The sequence below is a fragment of the Macrobrachium rosenbergii genome, chromosome 53, assembly GCF_040412425.1.
Source record: "Macrobrachium rosenbergii isolate ZJJX-2024 chromosome 53, ASM4041242v1, whole genome shotgun sequence".
Taxonomy (NCBI): Eukaryota; Metazoa; Arthropoda; class Malacostraca; order Decapoda; family Palaemonidae; genus Macrobrachium; species Macrobrachium rosenbergii.
In genome coordinates this window covers 21,537,764-21,560,425 of record NC_089793.1, presented here as the reverse complement: position 1 = coordinate 21,560,425, position 22,662 = coordinate 21,537,764, and the positions used below count along the sequence as shown (strand labels likewise).

The 22,662-nt window shown below is 33.8% G+C and overlaps 1 protein-coding gene across 1 annotated transcript in view; it reads right to left on the bottom strand.

Moving 5' to 3' along the window:
- The window catches only part of LOC136834061 (location of vulva defective 1-like), an 80,260-nt gene extending 57,878 nt beyond the window's left edge, over positions 1-22,382 (bottom strand). The window contains 10 exon segments of the mRNA XM_067096317.1: positions 449-551; positions 2,297-2,395; positions 3,264-3,506; positions 4,084-4,212; positions 7,560-7,729; positions 8,764-8,922; positions 10,021-10,128; positions 10,441-10,628; positions 10,832-10,997; positions 22,370-22,382. Of these exon segments, the coding sequence (XP_066952418.1) occupies positions 449-551; positions 2,297-2,395; positions 3,264-3,506; positions 4,084-4,212; positions 7,560-7,729; positions 8,764-8,922; positions 10,021-10,128; positions 10,441-10,628; positions 10,832-10,997; positions 22,370-22,382 (1,378 nt within the window).
- Positions 22,383-22,662: the final 280 nt, after the last annotated feature.

The following is a 22,662-nucleotide window of genomic DNA, read 5'->3' as shown; positions in this document are numbered from 1 at the left end:
TATACCTCATGGGAATAACTTACGCCCATGGGGAATTAGAGTTGATAAGAGCCGGTGACGAAGCAATTAACAATATTATGATTCCCACTGGGTGTATTTTATTTCCAAGGTATAGTGATTATATTTTCAAAATTATTTTCTGCTTAATATTTTTTGAATATAAAAATAAAACAAATTTTCAAATATATATATATGACAAAATTATTATATATATATATATATATATATATAAATTATATATATATATATATATATATATATATATATATATATATATATATATATATATGTGTGTGTGTGTGTGTGTGTGTGTGTGTGTGTACTGTAATTACATAGAAAGATGTATAGACAAATAATATCCGTAATGTAATTCCTGACAAGGTTTACATTTGCTTTTTCATAACCTGAGATGAAAACATATGGAAAAATATATAAATGTGAAACTTACTATCCGTTCCGATGTCCGTATCAAAGGGCAATTTGTCAGAATCTCTGAGATCAGACGGCGGAGCATTTTTACATTCTTCATCTGATCCAATTTCGAAAATACCCTGCGAATGGAAGATTGTTCTGAGAATCTGTTGCATGTTGATATTTTCTAGACTTTTTTTAAAAGTGGCTGGACTTCAGCTTTTAAGAGAATTTTACCTGGACTGCAGCGTATAGCAGAATTTTAGCTGGATTTCAACTTTTAGGAGAATTTTAGTTGGACTTTAACTCTTAAGAGAATTTTAGCTGATTTCAACTTTTAAGGGAATTTTAGTTGGACTTCAACTTTTAAGAGAATTTTAGCTGGATTTCAACTTTTAAGAGAATTTTAGCTGTACTGCAACTTTTAAGAGAATATTAGCTGGACTTCAGCTTTTAAGAGAACTTTAACTGCACTTCAACTTTTAAGAGAATTTTAGCTGGACTGCAGCTTTTAAGAGAATTTTAGCTGGACTGCAACTTTTAAGAGAATTTTAGCTGGATTTCAAATTCTAAGAGAATTTTAGCTGTACTGCAGCTTTTAAGAGAATATTAGCTGGACTTCAGCTTTTAAGAGAACTTTAACTGGACTGCAACTTTTAAGAGAATTTTAGTTGGACTACAACTTTTAAGAGAATTTTAGCTAGTCTGCAACTTTTAAGAGAATTTCATGTTTCTTTTCACAAAATTGTAAAGAATTAAAGAATTTATATGTTAAGCAAAACCCTGAGAACCAAGCACGCTACACAGCAAATCTACTTTCGGTAAAGGAATTTCCACACAATAATGTTGAAACGCAGTTTTTTTTTCCTATTAATTTTCTTATCAGCAGATGTGAATTGAATTGAATACGGTATAGAATTTAGGACAAAGGACCTGGGAGGTCATTCAGCGCTGAAACGGAAATTGACAATAAAAGGTTTGAAAGGTTTAACAGGAAGAAAACCTCGCAGTTGCACTATGAATCAATTGTTATGAGAGGGCAGAAAGTAAGATGGAAGAAAGAGAATATGAAATTACCCCGCTAAAAGCCGATGACAAAATAAAGTAAGTTAATATTACAGAACACAATATCCTGTAACAAGAGAAACCCTGAAACTCCGCAGTCATATCTTGTTGCCTGTTTTAGGTGACAACGTATATTAGGTGACCAAGTGTCGTCGATTCCCGGCATTTAAGTGTTAAACCTTGATATAGTATCGACTCTAGTTTTGCAGTTGTAGCAACCCCTTCGCCTTTCCGCATTTCTGCGTTATACTTCTTAATTTTTCGATCACTCATTACTATTATTATTTTACAGACAGTTTTCTTTCGTTCAAGCGTTGTCTGGCACCCATCGTCCCTTGGAGTTATTTATACTTCTGAAACTACTGAGAGAAGCTGTTCTGTTGTGTATATGTTACAGTAAATATGTGAAATCCAGGGATTTCACGAAATCGCTAGGGAATATGTGAAGTGACCAATTCGCTTAGGAACATTTCATCCCCGGGGGCTAGTACTAAACACGGCGAAACAGTGATCCATCTACACTGCTTCGCTGTGTTTAGTACTAGCCCTGGGCGGGGGAGGGGGTGGTGTCAAATGTGTTTCGCCATGTTCATTACTAGCACCTAGGGAATCAAATGCACTTAGGGACATTTGATCCCCCAGGGGCTAGTACTAAACACGGCGAAACACATTTGACGCCCCTTCCCCCGCCCAGGGCTAGTAATAGAAAGGGGGAAACAGTGTAGATGAATCACTGTTTCGCCGCGTTTAGTACTAGCCCTCGGGGATCAAATGTCCCTATTTGAGAGGGGAACCAGCACAGTAATCGGCTCCTACATACCAGCATGATGTTGCTCGCAATTCCCGCCAGATTATCCCCAATCATTTGCAGCTGGTCTGGAACTATCACTCCCGAATTCTCCACTCCATCTATGATCGTCTGGAATGGAATGAAAAGGTAAACTCTACATCTTATGATTACAATCAGTGCATAAAATGATTCAATTTGCTGAACCTTGGGGCAACTATGTGATTATTATAGCCACGAAAATAATAAATAACTTTTAATGATGTTGAGGTTAAATGGAAGAGATAAATTAAGTCTTAATTCAAAAGTGAAAATAACCCTTCAAGGTTTAACAAAAAACACGCAAAGAGTTTGGAATTACAAGGAGAAATGTTATTAATGCTATGATGCTAATTACAAGACGAACGTACTCTTCTCTGAATAAAGAAAGAGGTAAAATGCCTTGCTAAAGGTAAAGGTTACAGGGCATGTTATAATGTGTCAAAGGGAATGTCGAATGAGGCAACAACAACGAAAAAGGGGATTAACCATCTCTTTGGGATGTGCTCTGAGTTTAGAGAGAGAGAGAACAAAAGGAGAACAAAATTAAATAAGGAAAACATTACCATCTAAAATTCTAAGAGAGAGAGAGAGAGAGAGAGAGAGAGAGAGAGATTATAGGTACTAAAACTGGCGTTACAACACCTAAGGTATTGACGCCGTAATAGATAAAAAAAGGAAACTAAAAATAAATAAATTAATAACTTTAAAAGTAGTTTCATATGACAAATATCTAAACACACACCCACACATATATATATATATACATATATGTATGTATATATATATATATACATATATGTATGTATATGTATGTATATATACACATATGTATGTATATATATATATATATATATATATATATATATATATATATATATATATATATAGATAGAGAGAGAGAGAGAGAGAGAGAGAGAGAGAGGGGCACGGGGTTGGGGATAGGGAGATTCTGTCTTACATCCATTAACTTTATCGAGGCCTCTCTCGTATCGATGCTAATCGACTTGATAATCTCGAGATTCTTAGACGCCGCCCTGTAGAGGTTGGCGACGGTGGAAGATGTCATCTCGATCGTCTGGAGGTTATTGAAATTGGTATTCTCCAGCAGGGCCTGGATGCCGAAATTGTTGTACTGGTCCATTGTAAGCAGGATGTTCGTAACTTCCGCTTTTGATTTGTTTTCTGTAGCCATCCAGTCAGCCTTTGGAAATATTGTCATATAAAATAACGACGTAACTGAGTAATTGGGAACTGCAAAATAACATTACATAAAATAAAAGAATGGTAATTTTCTGCGTGTGAAATTTTGTGGTCATAAGAAATAAAAATCTAATACATATTGCGTAATGAAAATAAGGAATTACATATATTTGTTGGATAATACCAGTAGACAGCTTTTTTTTTTTTTTTTTGTATGATCTGAGCTTAACACCATTAGTTTTGTAGTTGAAATGAAGCCTACATCAAAATAATTACAATATGTTCCAGGTAAAGATAAGTATTATAACGGTGGATATAAATCTATCGTTAACCAATAAACATTTGCCATCAAATATACACGTAATCCTACCTAAAAAATCAATTCATGCGTAATGAAATAGGGAATTACATATATTTTTGGATAATACAGTAGACAACCTTTTTTTTTTGTATGATCTGCGCTTAACACCATCAGTTTCACATCAAAATAATTACAATATGTTCCAAGTAAAGATAAAATATTATAACGGTGGATATAAATCTATCGTTAACCAATAAACATTTGCCATCAAATATACCTCATTCATGATAGCAGTCAGCGATGCGAGGTTCATGTTCAGCGTAGACACATCGCCCGCACCTGAGGTCACACGTAATGGCCCCATAGTAGTTTCTCCGCCGAATTCTTCTTTTGTCATCATAGCTATCTGCATGACAATGATAATCAGATGAAAAACGAGACAAAGATAAAAAAAATAATCCTGGTAGCAGAATTAGTACTACAGAATACTTAAAAAAATAAAACCTTCACCGTTATGATTTTATAGATTTTGAGCCTGACGAATATCCAAAAAGGTTTTGCCACCATTCAGTATAATCTGTATTGGCTTGATAAGATATCCATAATAATTGAATCACTTGATAAATGAAAAAATCTTAAACTGAGTGGCACTGCACTCAAGCCCAACTACATTAATAAGAAAATAAAGCAGCAAGTGGTTTTTTGTTGGACTGATAAGTATCTACTATTATCAAATGGGGATATTATAAGGGAGAAAGGACACTTCACTTTATGTTTTGCATTTCGAATTTCTTTGTTAAAAATTCTATTTGTATCTAAGGTGAAATTTCCCCTATACAATAATCTACAATTATAATGCTAGCATTCCAGTCAGCAAAAACTGGGCTATGCCAGATCTTGTAATGCCTGTATGGGTGAGCAGTAAGGAACATCAGACGTGAGGTAAAGCCTTCTAAGCTTGTCTCTTCTGAGGGCTCTGTGGAAGAGCAGCAAAGGGTCAAGCTAAGGAAAGGTTTAGTAGGTTCCTTGCTAAAGATTGAGAATAAAAAGAAATAAGAAACAAAAAATGCGCCTAAGTTTCTTCGGAGCAATCGAGTTTTCTGTACAACGTATAATCTAGACCACCGAAAATAGGTCTATCTTTCGGTGGTCTCGGTATAATGCTGTATAAGCAGCGGCACATGAAACTTTAATCACGGCCCGGTGGTGGCATGTCCTATATCGTTGCCAGAGGCACGATTATGGCTAACTATAAACTTAAAGAAAATAAAAACTACTGAGGCTAGAGGGTGCGATTTAGTATGTTTAATGATTGGAGGTGGATGATCAACATGCAATCTGCAATCTGCAGCCCTCTAGCCAGACAGAAAAAGTTTTAGACAGAAAAAATGAGACAGAAAAAATGCAGAAAAAAGATACGTGCAGACAGAAAAAGTGCAGACAGAAAAAATGCAGACAGAAAAAGTGCAGAAAAAAAATGCAGACAGAAAAAATGCAGACAGAAAAAAGGGCAGACAGAAAAAAATGCAGACAGAAAAAAAGTGCAGACAGAAAAAAATGCAGACAGATAAAAGGGCAGACAGAAAAAAATGCAGACAGAAAAAGTGCAGACAGAAAAAAATGCAGACAGAAAAAATGCAGAGAAAAAATGCAGACAGAAAAAGTGCAGACAGAAAAAATGCAGACAGAAAAAGTGCAGACAGAAAAATGCAGACAGAAAAAGTGCAGACAGAAAAAATGCAGACAGAAAAAGTGCAGACAGAAAAAATGCAGACAGAAAAAGTGCAGACAGAAAAAATGCAGACGGGCAGACAAGGCCGGCACAATAGTTTTCTTTAATAGAAAACTAAAAACTGAAGACTGGATATGTAATGCAGATTGAATATGTTTCAGGGCAAGAATTGTATCTGATTCGGCTATTCAAAAACGACAGAGTCAGAGTAATGAAAGAAATCTGGAATGAAACAAGAGTTAAAATGACCAATTGCGATTCCAGAGGTAGAAATGTGAAATAATTTGGAATGTCTGATGTTTATGTGTGAAACATTGTTGATTGGTGATACGATACGTGACCTACTCAGATTTACAGAAGACGTATGAATATGTGTTTATAAGGAAACAGTTGAAAATGAATGTTAGGTTAAAATATTACAATGGCATGTATAGATAAAGAAGATGGAGCAATGAATGGAAGAGGGGAGTGTGCAAAAATTGAAATAATTACCAAAAGATACCTCCAAGGTGTAAAAGCTGTATTAATTGTCAACAAAGAACTTTTTCGTAATACATAAAATATCCATTGAACAGGTTCTGTGGAAAGAAATTGCTTGTGAATCTTGAATGCCATTAAAAATCTTAGGTAAGCAAGCCTCTTACGTAAATAACTTCCGTGAAAGATAAGAAATTCATGGGAAATCACAGAGCACAAGACATAACATGGTTTTAAGTGGCTTTGGAATTCGATGGCAATGGAAAGGAATATTTTGGTCAGAGAGATTTGGAAGAAAAGAGGGATCCCTGAAAGTGCTGATTTGAAAGTGGACTAAATCGTTAACTTTCTCTCAGGGACCTTCAGTATTTGTCAGTGGCTTTTATAGCAATGAACTTCATCTGTAATATATATATATATATATATATATATATATATATATATATATATATATATATATATATCTTTTTCTATTATATATATAACACACAACACACATATATATATATATATATATATATATATTTTCTATATATATAGATAACATATATATATATACATACATACATATTTATAGTAAACGACCCTAACATCCAAGAAGGAAAAGAAAAGACCAGGAAAGATAAACCAATTATAAATGATCAAAAAGTGAAAGTCATGCTGTAGGTTCTACCTCGATGAATTTCGAGAATGTCTGTGACACTGACGGTTGCCTTTCTTATAGCTTACTGTTGCATGATAGTAATGGGTATAAACTTAATAATCAATCACAAAACTGGTAAAAAATATGCTTGCTGTTGAACCGTTAAATCTAACTAATGAAGGGAGATGTCAGTGTTACAATTCTTGTATGCAGGGAGAGTCGTTGAATTAAATTGAATATTGAATTTTGGCCAAAGGCCAAGCACTGGGACCTATGAGGTCATCCAGCGCTGAAGAGGAAACTGAGAGTTGAAAGGTCTGAAAGGTGTAACAGGAGGAAACCCTCGCATTTACACTAAGAAACAATTCTTCGGAGAGGGTGGATAGCAAGATGGAAGAAAGAGAATATGAAAGGAGGTACAGTAATAGGAATGAAATGGGTTGCAGCTAGGGGTCGCAGGAACGCTGGAAAGAAAAAAAGTTAAGTATGCCTTAGTTTTACCAGACCACTGAGCTGATTAACAGCTCTCCCAGGGCTGGCCCGAAGGATTAGACTTATTTTACGTGGCTAAGAACCAATTGGTTACTTAGCAACGGGACCTACAGCTTATTGTGGAATGTGGAATCCGAACCACATTATAGCGAGAAATTAATTTCTATCACCAGAAATACATTCCTCTAACTCTTCATCAGCCGGCCGGGGGAATTGAACTCCGGCCCATCGAGTGACAGTCCGAAGCTCAACCGACTCAGCCAACGAAGGGCTTGACGCTGGAAAGAACCTTTAAGCAGTGCCTGCAGTGCATCGCACGAGGTGCACTGACGGCACTAACCCCCTACGGGGAAGGCGGGGGGAGTCGTTGAAGCAATTGTAAGATTTGTTAATTACTTCATTCCGTTACCTCTAATCTCTCTTCCAACACAACTTCCGTGTAAGCTTGCCACTGGTCGATGACTGTCACGAGAACTTTGAATGTCCCTGGAGGGAAGAGCAGCTCCATGGACTGGATCTCTTTGTTGGCGTGGTTTAAGGTGGCCATCGTCGTCTCTTTGCCTGTGCTCTCGTGTACCACTGCAAATTACGAGTTATGCTTACATTTCAAGTGAGTTTACTTATAAAGTAATAATTTAACATTTTATCTCTCTCTCTCTCTTTCTCTCTCTTTCTATCTCTCTCTCTCTCTCTCTGTCACAGCACACACACACATACACACACATACATACACATATATATGTAACGTAATTCGTATCTGTATATTTTTCTTTAACACAAATAGTATACGGGAAACACAATACAAGTTTAGACTTTTCGTTCTCCATCCTCTCTTACCACTGGCCTACATGCAACAATGCACAAACAAAGTTAACGTTAACTTGGTTAAAATTCTAGTACTATAATACACGTCCCACGGGCTGGATATTGCTCTTTCATCCATCTATTATATTACTGTACTTTTAAGACAGTGTATATGTATGTATATATATATATATATATATATATATATATATATATATATATATATATATATATATATATATATATATATATATATATATATATATATTATTATATTATTATTATTATTATTATTATTATTATTATTATTATTATTATTATTATTATTATTATTATTATTATTATTATTCAGAAGATGAACCATATTCATATGGAAGAAGCTCCGAAAAAACAAGTGCAAATTATACCTTGTAATGCTTTATTCAAATCAAGTTATAAAAATGAGTATTAGACATTCTCCGGTACACAAAATAAAACTTTTCTTGTAGAAAAATCTAAATGAAAATTAAGTGTCTGTCTTCACTCTGAGCGGCTTATTTAGACTGACAGATTAACATTATTTTAGCGTTTGACCTCATCTGTTTGTTTAGAATATCGTTCTGTGTATATTGTAATCTAGTGGAACACCCTATGAAAGACCCAAAAATACGCATGCGCCATCATGGTTTATGAAATAACGTGCAGAATGAATTTGCACATCTAAATGTTTGAGCACAGGGAAACATACATAAAGATATTTGTAAGTGCCTAGAGAGAGAGAGAGAGAGAGAGAGAGAGAGAGAGAGAGAGAGAGGCCAGTTAATACTTACAGGATATCTTATAACTCATAGGTAATTCTTCGCGATCCGTCCAACCCTTGCATTGCAAAACGTATTTGCTGATTAAAGCTTTATTCGTCGGAGGGTGTATCAACTCACACGTTCCGCCTGAGGGCGGTCTGTTGTACCACAAGAAGAACGAACTCGCACCTGGAAGAAAAATGATAATAATCATCACAATAACAGTGAGATGCAGGAGGAGAAGCAAGGCACACTCTTCAGTTTTATATCAAGCAGACGTCAAGACATCCCAGGTCATCGCCTCCAGAATTAAATCCTGTGCCTGCTAAAAGTGTGTACATAATATATATATATATATATATATAAACACACATATATATATATAGATAATATACTATTTATACATGTATATATACATATATATATATGTATAATATATATATATACTATATATTTATATACATATATATATATATATATATATATATATATATATATATATATATATATATATATACATATATATATATATACATATAATTATATATATATATACTTATATAGCATACATGATTAGTTTTTATGCGGCGATGACCTGTGATGATTTAACGCCTGCTTGATATAAAACCGATTAGTTTTACACACACACACTTATATATATATATATATATATATATATATATATATATATATATATATATATATATATATATATATATATATACATATACATATATATATATATATATATATATATATATATATATATATATATATATATATATATATATATATGTATATATATATATATATATATATATATATATATATATATATATATATATATATATATATATATATATGCAACAGAATTTGGGCTTAGAATACTGCATATTAACACACGTAAGTATGTAAGCCATTATGAGAGAATGAAGTTCCATTGTTCACAAAAATTAGAGATATATATGAATATAATATATATATATATATATATATATATATATATATATATACATACATATATATATATATATATATATATATATATATATATATTATATATATATATATATATATATACATACATATATATATATATATATATATATATATATATATATATATATATGTATAATTAATATATATTTATATATATATACTGTATAACACACACACACATATTTATATATATATATATATATATATATATATATATATATATATATATATATATATATATATATATATATATATATATATATTTATATGTAAAGCATGTTTCTTTACCTATTTTATTTAATGAATTGGTCGCTGTTCCCGAGAGAATGATCATATCTTCCTGTATATGATCCTTGTGGAATGCAACACTTACACCCACTTCTTGGTCAGTTGCACCTGAAACGTAAACATAAACATGACAGCTAATCTTTGTACACAAATAGTTTGCCTTAAATTACACCATCCTATTCACAGAGGGTTCGTGTATAAACTTTTCGGATGAGAGTAGAAAAACTGTATATATTTCTGTGAAAAGAACAATTAAGTATGCTTCACCGAAATCAGTTTTACTTCTTAACAGTTAATGATCATTGTTATATATATAGGCATTATATATATATATATATATATATATATATATATATATATATATATATATATATATATATATATATATATATATATATATGATTATATGATAGAGATCACCTGCTAACTTTACTATATATAAATACTCAGGTTTGACGAAATGTGTTGTTATATAGTCATAAGCTACCCACTCGTACTTCAGTGGCTTGTCACATGCTGATATACACTCCATCGTCATATCCAGCTGATACGAAGGGTTAATATAGAAGCCGTCCGGGAAAGCCCTGCAGAACTCTTGAGCAAGACACCTGCCATCGATTAAAAAAAAATTTCAATCTTAAAATATAATAAACTTAGTGATGGTCACAGGGATAATGATGACATCTTCATGATTTAGGCAGGTCAAGGAAATCGACTCTTTTACGTAATTGATATAAAGAAATACTCTTCTTAGAGTAGTAGGGAAAAGACCTAATGAAATGTTTTCAACTCAGTTTCACACTATGCTCACTTGGCTCTCAGGATCGGCACATCATCTTCTTTCAGGACAACTTGGGCTATTGACTTTTCTTCCCTCACGTCCTTGGAGATTGAGACCTCGAATTCGAAAAAATCTGTGTCATCCACGAAATCAGTACCAAGGAGGTACAGTGTTCCTTTGGAGTAGCTCAATCTGCCTATTTAAGCCGGAGAAATAAATGTCTGAATGCCATGCATTGAGATGCTAATACGACATGAACATTTAATAACTTTAAGTGAGAGAAATAAATATCTGAATGTCATGCTGTGAGTTTCTAATACGACATGAATATTTAATAAATTTAAGGCAGAGAAATTGTCTGAATGTCATGCTTTGAGTTTCTAATAACAAATTAACATTTAATAACATTAAGTCAGAGAAATAAATATCTGAGTGTCATGCTTTGAGTTTCTAATAACAAATGAACATTTAATAACTTTAAGTCAGAGAAATAAATATCTTAGTGTCATGCTTTGAGTTTCTAATAACAAATAAACATTTAATAACTTTAAATCAGAGAAATAAATAGCTGAATGTCATGCTTTCAGTTTCTAATAACAAATTAACATTTAATTACATTAAGTCAGGAAATAAATATGTGAGTGTCATGCTTTGAGTTTCTAATAACAAATGAACATTTAATAACTCTTTAAATCAGAGAAATAAATAGCTGAATTGATGAATTTCTAATAACAAATTAACATTTAATAACATTAAGTCAGAGAAATAAATATGTGAGTGTCATGCCTAATAACAAATAAACATTTAATAACCAAATCAGGGAAATAAATAGCTGAATGTTATGCTTTGAGTTTCTAATAACAAATTAACATTTAATAACATTAAGTCAGAGAAATAAATATGTGAATGTCATGCTTTGAGTTTCTAATAACAAATGAACATTTAATAACATTAAGTCAGAAATAAATATCTGAGTGTCATGCTTTGAGTTTCTAATAACAAATGAACATTTAATAACTTTAAGTCAGAGAAATAAGTATCTAAGTGTCATGCTTTGAGTTTCTAATATCAAATAAACATTTAATAACCTTAAGTTAGAGAAATAAATAGCTGAATGTCATGCTTTCAGTTTCTAATAACAAATTAACATTTAATAACATTAAGTCAGAGAAATAAATATGTGAGTGTCATGCTTTGAGTTTCTAATAACAAATAAACATTTAATAACTTTAAATCAGACAAATAAATAGCTGAATGTTATGCTTTCAGTTTCTAATAACAAATTAACATTTAATAACATTAAGTCAGAGAAATAAATATGTGAGTGTCATGCTTTGAGTTTCTAATAACAATTGAACATTTAATAACATTAAGTCAGAGAAATAAATATCTGAGTGTCATGCTTTGAGTTTCTAATAACAAATGAACATTTAATAACTTTAAGTCAGAGAAATAAGTATCTAAGTGTCATGCTTTGAGTTTCTAATAACAAATAAACATTTAATAACCTTAAGTTAGAGAAATAAATAACTGAATGTCATGCTTTCAGTTTCTAATAACAAATTAACATTTAATAACATTAAGTCAGAGAAATAAATATCTGAGTGTCATGCTTTGAGTTTCTAATATCAAATGAACATTTAATAACATTAAGTCAGAGAAATAAGTATCTGAGTTTCATGCTTTGAGTTTCTAATAACAAATAAACATCCAATAACTTTAAATCAGAGAAATAAATATCTGAGTGCCATGCTTTGAGTTTCTAATAACAAATGAACACTTGATAACTTTAAGCCAGAGAAACAAATATCTAAGTGTCATGCTTTGAGTTTCTAATAACAAATAAACATTTAATAACTTTAAGTCTGAGAAATAAATATCTGAATGTCATGCTTTGAGTTTCTAATAACAGATGAACTATTAATAACTTTAAGTCAGGGAAATAAATAGCTGAATGTCATGCTTTCAGTTTCTAATAAGAAATGAACATTTAATAACATTAAGTCAGAGAAATAAATATCTGAGTGTCATGGTTTGAGTTTCTAACAACAAATGAACATTTAATAACATTAAGTCAGAGAAATAAATATCAGAGTGTCATGCTTTGAGTTCCTAACAACAAATGAACATTTAATAACTTTCAGTTAGAGAAATAAATACCTGAGTGTCATGCTTTGAGTTTATAATGCGATATGAACATTAAATAACTTTAAGCCAGAGAAATAAATATCTGAATGTCATGCTTTGAGTTTCTAATAACAAATGAACATTTAATAACCATAATTGGACAAAATAGCGAAATAAAAACATAATATGATGATGCGTTCGTTTAAGATCTCTTGCACATACACAAGCACTATTCTATTTATACTTGAAAGTAGAAACAATAGAGAGAATGAATAAATGAACTGAATATCTGAGTAGAATTGCATATCATTTTAATTTTCCATTGCATCATTTATTTTTCAGAAAGTTATGACATCAAATGTGATCCTTTTTTTTTAAGAGCTTTGTCATCCTAGGTTCCAAATTCGGTTCCCTTGTGCTATAAAAAATCAAAGTATTAAGCAAAGGATAAAGCATTACATTAGCACTACAAGTAATTATATTAATTATTTTTACTTTTAATGCCTTAAAGATAAGATAGATTTATCACGAATTTAAAATTCAACAACTCCAGAACTTATCTTTATCATAAAAACGCATTAGAGTATGGACAAAATTTTAAACTAAAAAAGGCAAAGGAACGCGCGCGCGCACACACACACACACACACACACACACACACACATATATGTATATATATAATCCATGTTGCATCTCGAGTCGTTGAGAAATCAAAATCAGAAAAGAGTAATTTGTGGTAATTAATAAAAAATCTAGGTACAAACATTAACTGCAAACCTCCGCTCTTCAATAACGAGAGAGAGAGAGAGAGAGAGAGAGAGAGAGAGAGAGAGAGAGAGAGAGAGAGAGAGAGAGGCCACCATCATTCTGACTGAAGAAATGAAAGGGAAAAAAAAAACACCATAACAAATGACTCCGTGTTTGGATATCTTTATTTGGAAGAAGAATCTGCGAAATTTTCGAGGCAATTTCAGATGACGTTACAATTTCTTCTCTGTCACGTGAATGAGACGGGAGAGGCGAGGCGCGATGCTGGGAAAGGCAGCACTTGCGCGAGTCGCTGGTTTTGATATGTTCTGGCCATTCAGAATCCGGGAGAAGGAAAGGACGGCGAAATTTCAGAAAGATGAAGATGAAGACATGTTGAGAGAGAGAGAGAGAGAGAGAGAGAGAGAGAGAGAGAGAGAGAGAGAACTGAACTGAATACAGAATTTTGGCCAAAGGCCAAGCACTGGGACCGATGAGGTCACTCGGCGCTGAAACAGAAATTGACACTAGGTAAGTTTGAAAGGTGTAACAGGAGGGAAACCTCGCAGTTGCACTATGAATCAATTGTTAGGGGTAGGGGGAGAGTATGATGGAAGAAAGTGAATGTGAAAGGAGGTACAGTAAAAGGAACGAAAGGGGTTTGCAGCTAGGTGGCGAAGGCACGCTGCAAAGAACCTTCAGTAATGCCTACAGTGGAGAGAGAGTGGAGAGAGAGAGAGAGAGAGAGAGAGATAGTTGGGAGGTCTGCTTTAGGTTTGACATCCAGCACTGCACCATCTCAAGGAACCCAAATAATGATTATGAAATTAAAAGTGACTTGCAATTGATTTCTTGAAGGGAAAATAATAGTTGAACGCTATGCACCGTCGAGGCAATTTTTTTATTTATTTTCGTATGTCTGAAAATCGCAGAACCTTATACATCCTTTTGCCTCTTGTTTGCTAACCTTCAGCATAACCAGCATGTTCGAGAATGAAGTCCAGATTACAAAGGGTTTCTAAACATCTGACCTCCTCTTGTGCATACAGTAGCTATTCCCGAATGGATCACTTAGGTCTCTGTGAGACTGAAATCATCATAAACCCGCATGGTTACATACATATATATGCTCATATATATATAATACAATATATATATATATATATATATATATATATATATATATATATATATATATATATGTATGACTGTTAAATATTCTCTATTATATATATATATATATATATATATATATATATATATATATATATATATATATATGTATATATGCATAGACATATCATTACATATCTATATATATACACATACATATATATATTATATATATATATATATATATATATATATATATATATATATATATATATATATAAATATATTTATATATATATATATATATATATATATATATATATATATATATATATATATATATAAACATATATATGTATATATATATATATATATATATATATATATATATATATATATATATATATATATATATATATATATGTGTGTGTGTGTGTGTGTGTCTGTGTATGACGGTAGTCCTGACTCTAATTAACATGGCTTTCTTATACTCTTGAATATTAAGTTACAAATATCCATTAAGAAGAAAATTGATTCTACTTTCTTCAAGATGGTGATCAATTTTTTAATACATTCATTACAACAATTTGAAACTTGTTTGATCCAGGCACCTTATTCAAGGAGGTAACAAGATCTGGAAGGAGGTAACAAAATTGTTGCAGGTGGCAGAGAATCACAAAACATTTTGAATGTAAAATGAATGATTTAATGGATATTTTATTGTTTGTCAACGATGATAGTTATTGTTAGGATAAGATTAGCAGTTTTATCTATGGGGGTATGTTGCTGCCATGTAAACCATTGCATTTGACAGGTCTTATTGACTTGAATAGCGCATAAAAATGCAATAAAAGCCATCTTTCCTTTTGGGAGTGTTCATATATATGGTGCTCAGAACCTGGTGTGGAACAAAACGTTATCAACTGTTTATGTTCAATAACACCATCTACTACAGGAAAGATGACAAGCACCAAGTTGTCACCCTTTCTGACAGAGTCAGTTGTGCGATAACTTCAGTTATACAAGTACAGTATCACCCTTTCTGACAGAGTCAGTTGTGCGATAACTTCAGTTATACAAGTACAGTATCACCCTTTCTGACAGAGTCAGTTGTGCGATAACTTCAGTTATACAAGTACAGTGTCACCCTTACTGACAGAGTCAGTTGAGCGATTGCTTCAGTTATACAAGTGCAGTAGTCAATTTATAAACCTATGGGCTGTTAACACTCATTAGCTCAAATTTCTATGCAAAGAATTAGTTCGTTTCAAGACAAGGTTTTATTAGGAGTATTTCGCTACAACCAAAGGTAAAGGATCTGGGCCGGAGTTCGATTCCCGGCCGGCTGATGAAGAGTTAGAGGAATTTATTTCTGGTGATAGAAATTAATTTCTCGCTATAATGTGGTTCGGATTCCACAGTAAGCTGTACGTCCCGTTGCTAAGTAACCAATTGGTTCTTAGCCACGTAAAATAAGTCTAATCCTTCGGGCCAGCCCTAGGAGAGCTGTTAATCAGCTCAGTGGTCTGGTAAAACTAAGGTATATATTTTTTTCTCCTTGCCTTAAAAACAAAACGTAGGATGGCTTATATGTTAACATCAGAATAATCTTGGAATAGCGCATCTGCTGGAAATCTAGATAAACGCGTTGAACTGATTATGAGAAGACAAACACTTATACCACCGACGACACCCGAAGCATATTTACATAACCCAATAGAATCATGGCACAGGCGAAACCACGTCAGCACTGATGCAAACGTCAGGCTAGACCAATATCTTTAAAAAGCCCCAAGGTTCATTTCCTGTACCATGAATTTGTAAGCCTTTGCCCTTGTTTGAGATGCCTATGATCAAGTATTTCCTTGAAAGCCGAACTTTGGAGAAGAAATATAAATTTTCTTTTTACAACACAGCAACCTTGACCTTAAGAAAAGACTTCACGGGCAGTGGCATCATCGCTTTACTGAATTATTCAGGGAGAATATTTATTATTATATTCGCCACAACCAACATCTATGAATTTCTGTTCCCTGTACAGCGTCACAAAGAAAAAGAAAAAATCTTGCTCTCCACATTTTTCGTGCTCCTCAAATCTGGTGTCGAAAACGTAACCATCAGCCTACTGAATCTATAACAGCTGTGTACCTGTCAGCGTAATACCAGTTTTTGTATAGGATATACTTTGTTTGATAGAGTAAAATCTTAAGGGAGAAAGATCACAACTGCCGTACTCTGATTCAGGGTAAAACTGAGGAAAAGTCTGGAAACTTCATATGTGGGGTCATCTTTGGACTTCATACAACAAACTGAATTCATAATCCTTTGTCGAAGACGAACAAAATGGACCGTTCACACTTACTTAAAGCTGAACAGCATACCGAAAAATTTAGAATATTTAGTATGGAGTCAGTTATGATATTTTTACATTCTTATTTATTCAAATTGGTCAAAGTGCAACGTAAAAACTAACGTAGGTAATTAATGCAAAAGGGAATAAGGAGAGGAGAGCGCTAATGAAATTATCTGCAAAAGATGATATTATTTTCTCTCGGGTCGCGGGAGTCTTATTTTTACTGGGAATAGATGCATGGATACACCGGGGATACAAAGAGAGGAAATAAAGTAATTGGTTTGGGGCAGGAAACAATGAAAATAAATTAATTACTCGGTGAACTAAATTTCTTTTCATCTCGTAAATATTCAGCTATCTGAAAAACACAAATGGATGTTTTGAGGAGATAAATAAATTAATTAATTTTAATTACCAGGAAACATTCCTATAAAGCTAATAGATGCCCGCATGCCTGGTTAAACGCCCAAGAATAATTCATGAGCTTAAACTTCAAAGCTAGCTGCAATCCGGCGAGAGAGAGAGAGAGAGAGAGAGAGAGAGAGAGAGGGGTGTGACAGAGAGAGGGAGAAATGAGTGCAGTTTTGGGAACCAATTTCATTTACCAAGGGAAAGGGATTTGGGATTTTAACGTTCTTGAACCATCATTACTATTATTATGATGATGATGACAATGATGACGATGAAGATTATTAATAAAGCTACAACTAATCTAATGTATTTAATTAATATTATTTATTATTAAACTGACCTATTTAGTGGCATACTCAGAGGAAAATCGGATGGAATTTGAGGTAGCTACACATTATTATAACATAAATGAATTAATTTTATGCACTGAACAATTGAATATCTTATGTCAAAGGACATGCCAGCCACACCGGATTTCGTTAAAGTATAATAAGATCTGCTTATTTAGAAAGGACAGCGGAAAATTCGTTATACTTAGCTATATCCCCTACATGCGGAGCATGATGAAGGCTGGCAAACTGATGTCAATCTTTACTTTAATTAGGTTCAATCGCCTGAGATTATTTGGTCTAAAATTTGTGAAAGTTTCAATACGTATGAGACTCTTAGACCAGTTTTTTTAATCTGATATGCAAAATACAGCAGTTTAAGCAGAACGATTCACGTGGACAAATCGTCATTGTTGCGTGTATATATATATATATATGTGTATGTATATATATATATATATATATATATATATATATATATATATATATATATAAATATAAAGTACATGTATATATAAATATATAATAAATGAAAGTTGTGTGACGATCTTGAGGTTTAACAAGGTTGTAACTACAACCAATTTCTGGACATGACGAAAACTAATAAGAAGAATTTGATTAACGGCAAATAATGTTTCTCCTGCATCAGGTCTCAGTTTAAAGCTAACATGATCATTAAAGGCGCTGTAAGAACAATACCGGCTGATCGAATTGATATGAGGATATTTTGGCAGAAGTCTAGGTAGATGACCGGTTCCCGTCCCCGCCCCCACTACAGCAACGTATAAAAACTTTTCAACAGCATATGCTTATACAGAGTCCTCTGCAGACATCATTGCTTTGAAAAAATCTTATACAAGAAATTTCTAGTCACTGGAAGCTAACAATACAATTGTCTGGGGAATCGAATCTTTCCTAGATAGTAAACCCCACGATTTAACCCGGTATGTATCCACCTTTGCGGCGTGTTTAGTACAAGCCCGTTGGGGATTACCGTAAGTATACCTTAGTTTAACCAGACCACTGAGCCGATTAACAGCTCTCCTAGGGCTGGCCTGAAGGATTAGACTTATTTTACGCGTCTAAGAACCAATTGGTTACCTATCAATGGGACCTACAGCTTATTGTGGAATCCGAACCACATTATGCCGAGAAATGAATTTCTATCACCAGAAATAAATTCCTCTAATTCCTCATTGGTCGCCCTGAGACTCGAACTCGGGCCTAGCAGAGTGCTAGCCGAGAACTCTACTGACTCGTCCAATGAGGAAATAGGGGATTACCGTAAAAACATAAACAAAAGACTAAATATCATAAAGGTAATGACCCCCAAGAAATATTAGTCCTAGACAACGACCCCCGAAAACCCTTGGGGGTCGCTATCTAGGAAAGATCCGGGGAATCCGTCCCCTTGGAGCCGGTTATAGCTTCTCCAGAACGCATTCACTGCCAGAACAAAAACTCTGCCTTTGAAAGGGAAGCCTTTGGCATATCTGAACGCAGAGACGACCGAGGCACAAAAAGCTGGCAAAAATGGTTGCTTGTTAATGGGTTAGAGAGAGGTTGCCTTGTACTCTCATCAAGGTAAGCCAGTCTAATTCAACATGGATTTGATGGAAACTTTTCTTCTTGAACTGAATATCAACACTAACGGTCAATATCTGACAAAAACTACAAATTTTCTTTTCCAGTTTCCTAATCAAATCAAATGGCCAGGCAAGTATTAACTGCATGATGATGCAAATATTATTTAAATTTGTTTTACATAATGAGAATAGTTAGCAAATAATATGTCTTTGCTACAGTGAACAGTGTAATACTCTGGAGCAAGCTTGAAACAGAATAGCCCTTAAACTCAGGGAAATTGCCAGAAAAACAACAAAAATCCATCTGTTATTCATTACGAAAATTTATGTTAACTATTACTAAGACCGTTCCACAGAATATTATATTTGTCTTTCAATGGAGATCAGACAATTGAAAGATAACGTTCACACAGCCTACTTGATTACTAAAAATACAAAGTGCCTCAAGTCCTGATTCATTTGCTGTTGAAGAAAACGCATTCAATGTCGGTCCTCAATGTGAGAGAACTTAGACAATAAGAAACAAGTAAAAAATGCGCCGAAGTTTTCTGTACAGCCGCTACAGCGTATAAGCAAGGCCGCCGAAAATGGATCTATCTTCCGGTGGTCTCGGTATAATGCTGTATGAGCCGCGGCCCATGAAACTTTAAACACGATCCGGTGTGGCCTGTCCTACATCGTTGCCAGACGCACCATTGTGGCTAACTTTAACCTTAAATAAAATAACAGCTACTGAGGCTAGGGGGCTGCAATTTGGTATGTTTGATGATTGGTAGGTGGATGATTAACATACCAATTTGCAGCCCTCTAGCCTCAGTAGTTTTTAAGATCTGAGGGCGGACAGTTAAAAGTGCGGACGGACAGACAAAGCCGGAACAATAGTTTTCTTTTACAGAAACTAAAATCTTCTAGTAAAAGAAAAAGTAGTAAGAATAAGCTGCTTATTCTTTTTTATTATACTGATAAAAAGGAATGAACAGTTTATTCTTGCTAATCCCTTTAAGTTCGAATCCCTCCAAGGGAATTATATAAATTATAATTTTCTGACTGAAAAGCTCCCCCGGTATATTCAGAGCATCATGCTTCTTGAAACGCTGAATACGATCTGGACGTGCATCATGAATTTCAGGAAATGAACGTGTTTACAAGCAGAATTCGGAAGGAATCTAACTTTAGGAGGAACCCTCATCGAAAATGGATCCCGTAAAGCTCAGAATCAAAATGATACACCAGCTGAGATCCATCTAAAGACACAACGATATTCTTTTTATTTTATTTAATAGATAAAACCTATTTATATGGAAGAAGCACACAGGGGTGACTGACTTGAAATTCAAGCTTCCAAAGAACGCTGGTTTCAACCTCCCACCACTGACTCCACACAGCGGCAGCAACTGATCATGATATAGAGGCAGTGATTTTCATCGCCCTGGAGGAGGCGCGAACTCATGACACCTGAGTGGCATACCAAGACGCTAACCACTATACCAGCGACCAGCATAAGCAATCTTATATGTGGAAGATAATGATGGATAATTATTGTGAAGATAATGATAGATAATCACTGTGCTCTCTCATTCTAAGCAGTAACGTGTTAAATGTCATCGTCCTTGTTAGCAGTTACGTATTAATTGTGACGTGATGATTGAAGGTTACTCTTGATTGAATAAGTATTCATGATATTTGTTTTCATCCGTTGTTCTCAGTCACGAAGAGAGAGAGAGAGAGAGAGAGAGACTGCAAATATATTGGCTCTGGAATTTAAGGAAATTGCTAACGAGCGCTGTCGCTCAAGCTTCGTATTCTGCCTTCACTGGAAATGGAAAGTCCATCTAGAATTCAGCGAACGGTACGAGGAGCAATTTAACAAAACAGGGGGAGGACTAAAAGACAGACGAAGAGGATGGCATAATGGAACTGTTGGAAAGGGACAATTTCATTCAAAATAATAAAGTAACAATTACTACTAATAATACAACAATCATAAAAAAAATCAATAAATGTATCAATAGTGCATTCGTACAATCGATTATCACACTAAATTGTGACTGCATCTTCTCTCTCTCTCTCTCTCTCTCTCTCTCTCTCTCTCTCTCTCTCTCTCTCTATTAGTTCCTCATTGGGCAGGTGGGTTCCGTTCTTGGCTAGCACTCTGCTGGCCTGCGTTCGAATCTCCGACTGGCCAATGAAGAATAAGAGGAATTTATTTCTGGTGACAGAAATTCCTTTCTCCGCTTTATAATGTGGTTCGGATTCCACAATAAGCTGTATGTCCGTTGCTAGGTAACAAATTGGTTCTTAGCCACGTAAAATAAATCTAATCCTTCAGGCCAGCCCTAGGAGAGCTGTTAATCAGCTCAGTGGTCCGAGTTAAACTAAATATAAACTGCTCTCTCTCTCTCTCTCTCTCTCTCTCTCTCTCTCTCTCTCTCTCTCTCTCTCTCTCAAATTTAACTCTTTACCTCGTTAATAGGAACATGGCTGACCAAAATTCTACAAAGTGTATTGTCAGCGGCAGTCTTGTCATGTCTAACATGTTCCGTACTCATGACTCAAGATGACTTAAATAGAATTCCACAAGTATGAAATGTTTGAGCGAATCTCTTTTCCCATGTAATCTATATATATATATATATATATATATATATATATATATATATATATATATATATATATATATATATATATATATATATATATATATATATATACCTCAAATATCTCTTAACATCGAATTCACGAATGTTTAGGGATGACCAACACCCATGGGGGAATTATAATCGATAAGTGCATCTCTCTCGGCCTGGATTCGAAGCTGGGCCTCTGATTTAGAACTTCAAATCCCCTTGGGTACAAGTGTGTGTGTGTATGTATGTGTGTGTGTGAGTAAGCAGTCACTTACACGCGCGAGACATTTTCGTACTTCGATATTAAGTAGCAAATATAACTTAACATCGAGTACACCAAACCAAGAAAAATCTTGTACCCAAGGGGATTGAAGTTCTAAATCAGGGACCCAGCTTCGAATCAAGGCCGAGGCAGATGCACTCATCGATTATAATTCTCCCCGGGTGTTGGTCATCCCTAAACATTCGTGAATATGATGTTAAGAGATATTTGAGGTAATATATATCTATATATATGTATATTTGTATATATATGTACAGTATATATATAGATTACATGGAAAAAGAA